This window comes from Orycteropus afer, unplaced genomic scaffold, assembly GCF_000298275.1.
Source record: "Orycteropus afer afer isolate SDZICR_OR568_19922 unplaced genomic scaffold, OryAfe1.0 scaffold00026, whole genome shotgun sequence".
NCBI lineage: Eukaryota > Metazoa > Chordata > Mammalia > Tubulidentata > Orycteropodidae > Orycteropus > Orycteropus afer.
In genome coordinates this window covers 15,370,439-15,380,346 of record NW_006921613.1, presented here as the reverse complement: position 1 = coordinate 15,380,346, position 9,908 = coordinate 15,370,439, and the positions used below count along the sequence as shown (strand labels likewise).

The 9,908-nt window shown below is 40.7% G+C and overlaps 1 protein-coding gene across 1 annotated transcript in view; it reads right to left on the bottom strand.

Annotated features, from left to right (window-relative positions):
- Positions 1 to 8,948: 8,948 nt before the first annotated feature.
- The window catches only part of GATM (glycine amidinotransferase), a 22,622-nt gene continuing 21,662 nt past the window's right edge, over positions 8,949 to 9,908 (bottom strand). The window contains exon 9 of the mRNA XM_007935223.2: positions 8,949 to 9,061. Coding sequence (XP_007933414.1) covers positions 8,949 to 9,061 — 113 coding nt within the window. The remainder of the gene's footprint in view (positions 9,062 to 9,908) is intronic.

The window sequence follows — 9,908 nt, the reverse complement described above, 5'->3', positions numbered from 1 at the left end:
GCTTATTTCCTTTTATTATAATTTTTTTTTTTTTTTAAAAAAGCCCAAGCCCATTGCCGTCTAGTTGATTCTGACCATAGGTCATAGTGACCCTACAGGACAGGGTAGAACTGCTCTTATAGGGTTTCCAAGTCTATAAATCCTTATGGAAGCAGACTTCCTCATCTTTCTCCCATGGAGCAGCTGGGGGGAGGGGCTCGAACCACCAACCTTTTTGGTTAGCAGCTGAGTGCTTAACTATGGCACCACCAGGGCTCCTCATATAGTTAACTATATTTGGCAGATTATGGTTGGAGAATGTGGTGCAATGGATCATGTTTATATAGTCTTTCTAGCCATGGTCTTGTAATGCCCACAAAAGAATTGGATGAGACTGGCATAGATCCAGTCTGTTGTACATAGTGTCTCTATGAGTTGGAGCCAACTGAACAGCACCTAACAACAACAATTTGTAAATAAGGTGCTTGTGACCCACAAGGGGATTGAACAGTTTGCTAATAATGCAAATAAGATGCATAGAATCCTGCAGGGGTGAGACAGAGAGCTGTAACATCAGAGACAGCAAGAAGCAGCAGCAGCAGAAAAATGGTGGCAGCAGAGGCAACAGAATGTGGAGACCAGCAGGAGATGGCAAGTGTACTTCTTGGTCCACAGAGAGAGAGCTGATCACCTTCAGGCAGGAAGCTTGCTGATGGAGCAAGAGAGCTGAATGCCTTCGGACTGAGGTGTCCTGGTGGGCTTGGGTGCCTTTAGGCACATATTGGCAAAGTTAAAGAGCTCTGTAACACTTGCCTGAGCAAGAAAGAAGCCAGCCCAAGAGGCCCATGGGGCCAAAGAGCTCAGGGCTAGAGAAAGGCCTGACTGTGGGCATGGCTGAGAAGAGAATGTCCTAATTGAAAAACTTTATCCTGAGTCATTTGTGATCCTGAATTGTAACCTATTTGTAACCTATTACTTCCCTGGTGGTGTAGTGCCTAAAGCATTTGTAAATCAGAAGTCTTGCGGTCCAAACCCACCAGCCACCCCTCAGAAGGAAGATGGGGCAATCTACTTCCGTAGTGATACTGCCTCAGAAACCCAAGTAGGGGTCGCTATGAGTCAGATCTGACTCGACAGAAGTGACTTTTTTTTTTTTTTTAATTTACTTCCCTAATAAACTCCACAATCATGAGTATTGTCTGTGAGTACTGTGTGCTATTGCAATGAATTATTGAACCCAGCAGAGAAGTAGAGAGTGTGATGGGAGGGATGACTGGTGTCAGAATTGGTGAAAAGGTTGGAGAGAGGAGGTATGTCTGATCTTTGCTTCATAGGAATCAGTCTTGGATTGATGCTGATGGTGATTCTCTTCCCCTCTCGTAAAGTTAGAGGAGGTCAGATGCCTCCACCATGCCATTTTTACAGGCCAACTACCGCACTAATCCTCCATCCTCCCCTCCCCTGCCCCCCATTTATAAGCAACAATTTTTGAGTACCCGTTGTATGCAAAACACCTTACCACAGATCACTGCAAAAAAAAAAAAAAAGTAGAAAACACATCTCACATTTTCAGAGAACATATAGAGGTGCTGGTTTATAAAAAGCAGAAGACACACCATACTAAGGAACTTCCATAGTGATTGTCTTAGGGTTCTCCAGAGAAACAGAATCAGTGGTATATATGTATATATGTACATCTGTACATAGAGGTTTACCTCAAGGAATTGGCTCACACTATTGTAGGAGCTGGCAAGTCCTAAATCTGTAGATCAAACAACAGGCTGGAGACTCCTTCAGACTCGTGGGATTGTGGAGGGCTGCCAGGTCCAAAATGTATAGGTCAGGCAGCAGACTACAGTCTTCCACAGGCTTGGGTCATAAGACCCAAATGTCGGGCAACAGGAAGAGGATAACAGAAGGAGAGAGAGAAGGAGGGGGGAGGAGTAAGACAGAGAGAGGGAGAGAGAAAGGGGAGAGAGAGAGAAAAACAGAGAGAGAGAGAGAGAGAGAGAGAGAGAAACAGAGAGTGTGTGTGTGTGTGTGTGTGTGAGAGAGAGAGAGAGAGAGGGAGAGAGGGAGAGAGAGAGATCTGCCAAAACATCTATGTATATAGTCTGTGGCAAATTCCTCTTTCAACTGATGGATTGATTTTATTAGATTGCATCATGGAAGGTGATTACAATCTCTTACATTACATCATGGAATAGCAACTAGTCTAGTGTTTGACCAAACCACTGGGAATCATAGCATAGCCAAGTTGACACACATCACAAGGACTAAACTCTCAATTCCACTTGTGGCAGCAGTTCTCTTATTACAATCATTTCTTAAGAATCCTCTGTGTCCCCAGAGGAGTTGAAGCCAACTGTGTTTCTTTCTTCAATATAAGCATCATTAACATTAATTATGAGAACAACACGTGCTACAAAGAACTTTTCCAGAGGTAAGCATATCCAGGGCCACAGAATTCCCTCTTAGAAAGTTCAACTTTGGAGAGTAGAGTAGTATAGAGAATAAAACATGTGAAAGTATTTGGAAGTGTAGAATGGTTAGATGTAAAACAGTGTGTTTTTCCTTCTTACTGGAACCAGTTTGAGCATTTATCATCTAGTCAGTAAGAAACTGTATGTAAGGATAGATATTTCCTTGTTTGTCAGAATGGTGCTAGTAACTGGTGGTTGAGAGGTTGGTATTTCCAGAAAGGAAGAAGTGGCAGCAGCTCTCTTGCAACTTTCAGAAAATGGTGAAAACTCTGGCCCTTTGTTTCTAAGCATTGTATTAAATGAACTCTTACTTTTTTTTTTTTTTTTCTTTCAGCATTTTATTCAATATCACCAACTCTTTTTTTCCCTTCTCTGGTCCCTGAGAAGAATTCCATGCAGTAGTTCTTACCAACTGCTGTGGCTCTAGGATCACAGCTCCTGCCCAGCAAGGTCGAGTCCCTGATCTACAATTCTGAATTATATGTCTTCTACTGAAACATAGATTAGGTGGCCTCTGCCTCGTTCCCAACTTGCCCTGCATTGCACCATTTTAATACATATTGTGAGAATGACTCAACTTCTTGCCCCCTGAAGTGCCTAGCCATTGAGCAGTTATCTTTCCTAACAGAAGGTAAGTTTCTGAAAAGAAATCACTGGCCTTAAACTCACACTCACTGCCATTGAGTCGATTTGACTCATAGCGACCTTTCCTTGGGTTTCCAAGGTGGTATCTCTATGGAAGTAGATTGCCCAATCTTCTGAGGCATGGCTGGTGGGTTTCAACCACCAGCCTTCTGGTTAACAGTCAAATGCCTTAGGCACTAAAGATGTGTTTCTGACTCTAAAATGTGAGAGATGGTTCTTCTGACTAAATCTTTAAATAAACACCTTGATAGACATATTACTGAAGATGGAAACTAGATGTCTACATCAAGTAGGAAATTTAGTTGTGTCATGGATAGAATTGTGTCCCCGAAATATGTGTCACTTTGGCTACGCTATGCATGATTCTCAGTATTTTGTGTGCCTTCTGACCTGAGGAGCTCATCTTCCAACATGATATCACGCAATATTTCAGGGCCATTCATAAAGTTTTCCAGCAATATATCAGTGTTTCACTGCTACTCATAAGGTTTGTACTGGCCAGTTCTTTGAGAAGGGAATGGCCCCTTCCTTCTTCCAAGTCTTTCTTAGTCTGGAAGCTCCTCTGAAACCTATCATTGGTGACCCTGCTGGTATTTGAAATACTGGTGGCATAGCCTCCAGCCTAACAGCAACACACAAGTCACCACAGTACCACAAACTGCCAGGCAAGCGGTGTTCTCAGTTTAGGAAGTTAGAAATCTGAATTCAGAGTTCTGGCTCTAGGGAAAGGCTTTATGTCTCTGTAAGCTCTGGAGCAAGGTCTTTGTCTCTTGAGCTTCTGCTCTTGGGCAATCTTCATGTGACTTGGCATTTCTCTTCCCCCATCTCTGATTGCTTCTCTATACCTAATCTGTTCTTTTTTCTGTCTTGAAGGTGATTGGCTTAAGACACATCCTACACTAATATGGCTTCTTAACATAACAAAGAAAACCCATTCCCAAATGGGATTACAGTCACAGGTATAGGGGTTAGCATTTACAAAACATATTTTGGGGATACAATTCAATCCATAGCAGGGACCAAATCTGTGATAGTTAAGTGTGTGTGTCAACTTGCCTGGGCCTGGGTGAGTGTCTGGGCAGCTCGATGTACTAATCCCCAGTATGAGACTGATAATCAACTCCATGTGGAATCTACTGTGAGCAGCTGAGTAGCTGCCTTAGGGATGTGGTCTGCTTCCTGTATGTGGGGCAAAGCCTTGGGGACTGGTCTCTAGCCTTTTGACACACTTGAACCCTGCATGTAGCCAAGTTGTTGTTCAACAGCCTGCCATGCCTTGCCAATCTTGGGACTTTTTCTGGACTTGAATTAGCAGCCTACCGTGTTGTTTGGTAACATCAGGACTGTGCCTTTTTACCTGTCAACTTTGGGTTTGTCAGCCTCAGCAGCCAGCAGCTGCCTGAGTGAAAAAAAAACCTCCAGCTTCAGTAGGCTGGGAGCAGGAGGCAGAGCCTGGCACTTTGAACTCGGACTTCTAGCCTCTAAAAACTGTAAGAGAATAAACTCCTGTTTGTTCAAGCCATCCCATTTGTGGCATTTCTGTTAGAGCAGCACTAGGTAACCAAAACAAAATCAGTTTCCCCTTCTACCTCAGAGATAATTGTTTTTGTAGACAATTAAAGCATTAAAGCTGTTTACAAACTTATATGAGAAGTTTTACTTAGTTTTTAAAAGTTTCAGTCAGTATCTTCAATGTATGTGCAAATAATAAATTCCAGTATAAGTAGAGACCCAGGGCAAGCTTATTGGCATTGTTTATTGGTATCAGTGAGACTGATGAATTACAGCTCGTCTCAATGAGATCCCCAAAGGGCTCTGCCATCGGAGCTAGTTCTATACCAAGAGTATTCCTACATTTCCAGTAGCTTATTAGGAAAAACAAACAGATTGAACCTCCACGCTGGTGTCCTTGGTTCTGAGGCATTCCACACACACATCAGTGGTTCCTCATCTGAGAAAGTGTATCTATATGGCTCTCACATTGGGATAACAAATGAAGCTCATGCCTAGTTGCTCTGGACACTTTACTGTAAGGCAGTCTTAGATGGTACTGTGTATCCTTACTCTATTGTTGTTTCTATATTATGTGTCCTTTTCCTTCAAAAACAATGTACAAACATTCTCCTTTTGGGTCCTAGGAGCCCTCTTTAACAATTGAACACTGTTTAACTGTTAGCGCACCAGGTGATGGGAATCTGCTTTTCATATTATTCTGATTTTTGAAAAAAGATCCTATGGGTCCAAAAAGTTGACCAAAAAACTGAGGTAGTAGTGTATTTTTACATTCTCCTGAATTTTTGGGTAGTATTCCTATATGGCTACAAGATGACACACTATAGTGGTCAGATCTGTGAGCTTTATTTTAAAAAGGCTATTGTTGAAAGGAAACGCTTGATTGTTACTAGGAACTAGGCCTGCCCTACAACATCAATATTTGGAGCTCTGGTGGTTGGGCAACCTACTGCCATAGTGATACTGCCTCGGAAACCCAAGGAGGGGTTACTATGAGTTGGATATTTTTATTTGAAATTTAGTTCATTTTTAGTGAAAATGAATTATGTCTTAATATGCATAACCACTTCATCTAGATAGTGAGTTACAAAGGACTTTGGTGTACCCTTGAGTGATAATCCCAAATCCTTGGTGTGTGACTGAGAAACCTGACATCTGTAGTGGCAGATGGTGGTCCTTCTGTTTGCTAAAGATCACAGAGAAGACACTGACTGGGCTGCAGGAGTGCTTGACAATGAAATGAAAAGGAAACCTTTTTGTGTCACAACAGCCTGAACCACAAAATAGGAAAGCATTTGGGTCATGGAGGCTGGGCTGCTTATGTTTCCGTCCACAACCCTAAAACATACCCCAAAGTGGTGGTCATAGGATTTAAACATAGATTTTATTAAATCACTCAATTGTATTACCTTTGTTGAAATAATTCGTATTTAATAACAAAGTAAAAAGCCAATGGAAGGAGTAAGATGAGATGAGGAGGGAAGAATCTAGAATAGCTTGGCTGACGGAATCATGATCACTGTGTTGAGTCAGTGATACCTTCGCACTCCCAAATAATGGTCATAGTTGGGAAGAGGACCTGAAGCTCAGAATGTACGTCTACACTAGAAAGGTCCATATATGGGGCCTCCTTTCCCATATACCCACCGTTGAGTTTTCAGTGGGTATGTGGGAAGGGAAGACCAGCACATAGATGCAATCATCCAGAGTATCTATAAGAGGAGAAAAGGTTCAATGACAGAAACCTGCAAATGTCCAACTCTTAAGGGCAAGAAAAAGACAATACAGCGAAGGACCTTGAAAATTTAAAAGAAGGGAGAAAGTGGTATCATAGAAACCCAAATGAGGAGAGCATTCAAAGGATTGGTCAGTAGTGTCACACACAGAAAACAGATTAAATAAGACCTGAAGAGTGGCTGGAAATAACACGTAGAAGGTCAGAGTACCATTAGTATACTTCAGTGGAGTGGTGATGTAGAAATCAGATAGTAGGAGATTGAAGAATAAATAAAAAATGAGAAAATGGAAACAGTAAATGTATTTTTTTCTGGAAGCTTGCATGACTATTTGCTAAGGGAAAAGCAAACACACATATACACAGAGGCCAAAGTTACAAGAAAGATAATTGGTGTAGCAAGGCCCTGAAAAAGGAAAGATTAGGATCAGAGGCCAGAAGTGTAGTTAGACTGGGTCAGAAGAGTCATCTCTTTTTCTGAAGCAGTAAGAGACATATCCTTGTATAGTAAGTTGAAAGTAAATGCAATTGATGAGATGAAGGCATGACTTTTAGATGCTTAGCTGGTAAAGGGAAGGCGAAGGGGAAACTTAATGAGCAATTGCAAATAAAGAGAAACCTACAGCTGACTGGAGCAGAAAAGCTGAGGGAACCGACACTTGATGGCCTCTGTTTTCTCTGTGATCAGCCCAGAGAACACAGTAAAAGTTTGGAAGAGCTACTGAGAATGGGAAAAGGGTGTGTAATATAATCACAGATGGTATTTAGGTCTGGGGAGGCTGCTGGTTCAACAGGTAAGGCATCTAGCTGCTAACCAAAAGGTCAGCGGTTCAAACCCACCAGCTGCTCCACTGGGAGAAAGATGAGGCAGTTTGCTTCTGCAAAGACTTACAGTCTTGGAAATTCTATTTGGCAGTTCTATTCTGCACTACAGGATCACTATGAGTCAGAAATCAGCTTGATGTCAGTGGACTGCTTTTGTTTTATTTACAGTGTGTGTCAATTCATACAATTGTATACATTTCTTAAACCGGATTCAGTGCAAGTGTCAGGACTGGTAATTATTTCCCTGGTGGATGAAAAAGGACATAAAAGAGTTAAAGGTACTGGCAAGGGAGTGGCTGAACCTATGACTCATTTCAAAGTACACATTCCACCCTCATTTTTCATGAGTCAAAACATTCAGCAATTTGAGAACAGAGATATCTTTTTCCTTCTGGGGCCTAGGAAAAGTTCCTTACACTCAAAAGATATTAAAATATTTTTGAATGAATGAATGAATAAACTAAAATCTCACTCTGCTAAATATTTCTGAATACAAGTATTAGGTTTAAATTTTTATCTTCTAGGGATAGAGATGTTGATTATTTCAGAGCACAGAAGTTTGTCCCAAGAACTACATTCCTAAAATTTACTTATACTTAAAATAAGACTGATAAGAAAATCCAATGTGGAACACAAAAGTGTTTATTAGAATAAAAATACACATATAGTATCGAAATGAAAACTATTTCATATCACATCTCCGTTAGTTTTTTTTAATGCTTTTTATAGTCTATGCTTTAAATAATTTGCACGTCTTGTAAACAAATCTTAGATTACCAACGATGCAATGTACCTATGAGATATTAAACATCAAAATTTAGGGATGGGAGCTAACCGTTATAGCCTATTGCACTAAATATTTTCTGTAGGATTTTGGAAAGAGAATAGATTAAAACAGTTCACTTGAAATGAGGTAAGCTGTATGAAAAGGTTTTTAGTAGCAAATATCACCAATGTTGAGATGAGAATATTAAAAACATTCATGGAAAATTCACTTAAGTGTTTGTATATCTAGGTTATTTTTTAAAAAACAAAAATTAAAAATCACCAAAATTTCTTATTAGAAAAGGAGACAATTATCTGATGCCACTTAAGATCTGTGTATGTTCTAAGTCTTTCGTTCCTTGAGAAAAAAGAAGTACTACAAACATTCACAACTCTACCAAACAGGAAGAAAAAATAAGATTAGAACCAACATTTCAAGCTGCCTTTTGGAAAAAAAAATTAAAAAACAGAGGTAGATGGTTAAGTATTAGTGGCCAACTTACTCAAGTGACTAATTTTTTGTCTTGGTATATACTCATCAAATTCTTATACTTGAAGCCAAGTAGTATATATCTTTAGAGGTGGAGAGTAAGACCTAACACAAGTTATTTTCCTTATGCCAAAGAAAAGTAATAAAAATAAATCAGGCTTAAGACCCCTGTTAGGAGCCCTGGTGGCACAGTGGTTAAAGCACTCGGCTGCTGACCAAAAGGTCCATGATTCAAACCCACTAGCCACTCTTCGGGGGAAAGATGTGGTAGTCTGCTTCCCTAGAGATGTACAGTCTTGGAAACCCAATGGGCCAGTTCTAATCCATCTTACTGGGTCACTATGAGTCAGAATCATTCGGCAGTGGTGGGTTTAGTTGGTTTGGAAAGACCCTTGTTAAGGATATGATTGTTTAAAGCACTACAGTTCATGCACTTTTTAAAGCGGAAGAATGAACCCTGTCCCTAAGCTTCTAGGTTTATTTGAGAACAAGCCCCAAGACCCATCAGGCCTGGTCAGTCAAAGTAGGACTGCAGGGTGCCTCTGCGGCGGATGTCACAGGTCCAGCAGTGGAAGCCTCCTCCCAGGGAATTGGCATGACGAATGTTAACCTTAATTGTGCTGATACCTGCATTGAAAGAGACATGGTTAATTAGATGGACTGACATGAAAATTCTCCTTTAGAAAGTAAGCCTAAGGACTGATGGGAGTCCTAAGGTTCTACTCCTTAAGTCTACTCCAACCCATGATTGTCTTTTCTCTTTCAGTTTTATTTTCACCAATTATATTTCATCTAATCTATTCCACTGCTAATGTGAACTCTTCACCAAACATTCAACAGACTGTTTTGATCTGTTGACTATTCAAAAGTCCGTAAATTGCATGAGTAGATATACCTATCAAATGTTCAGAAATAATAAAATCCTAAAATTTTAAGCCTTTTAGAATTATGCTATAAGTTTGTTAGAATGTTTCTAACTTCACTCTGTTAATTTAGTTGGAAAAGCATCAAAAGTCAATCTGAAACATTGACTTTTTCTTTTTTTTTAATTGTGATTTGGGTGAAGATTTACAGAGCAAATTCACTTTCCATACAGCAGTTCACCTACACTTTGTCTCATGACATCGACCACAGTTTACCACAATGCAACAGCTCCCCTCATACTTCCTCCCGATAGTTCTCTTCCCTGTGTCCATCCCTCCATGCACTCCTGCCCCGAGCTGTCTCCCTGTGCATAAGCAGCCCTTCTTTCTCACATGATTGTTCTCGCCAAGGAGTGTATCCACCTGAGGTAAATGTTCAACTCACACCTGTCTTTTGTTTGGCTGGAAACCACAGGTGTGGGTTCAATCCCAGACCTGAAAGCCAGCTAGGGGCCATAGTCTCAGTGGTTCCACCAGGCTCTATTGGACCAGCAAACCTGGTCCCCCCTCTTCTTTTTTTCTCCAAAAGATTTTGAGTTTTGTTCCACATT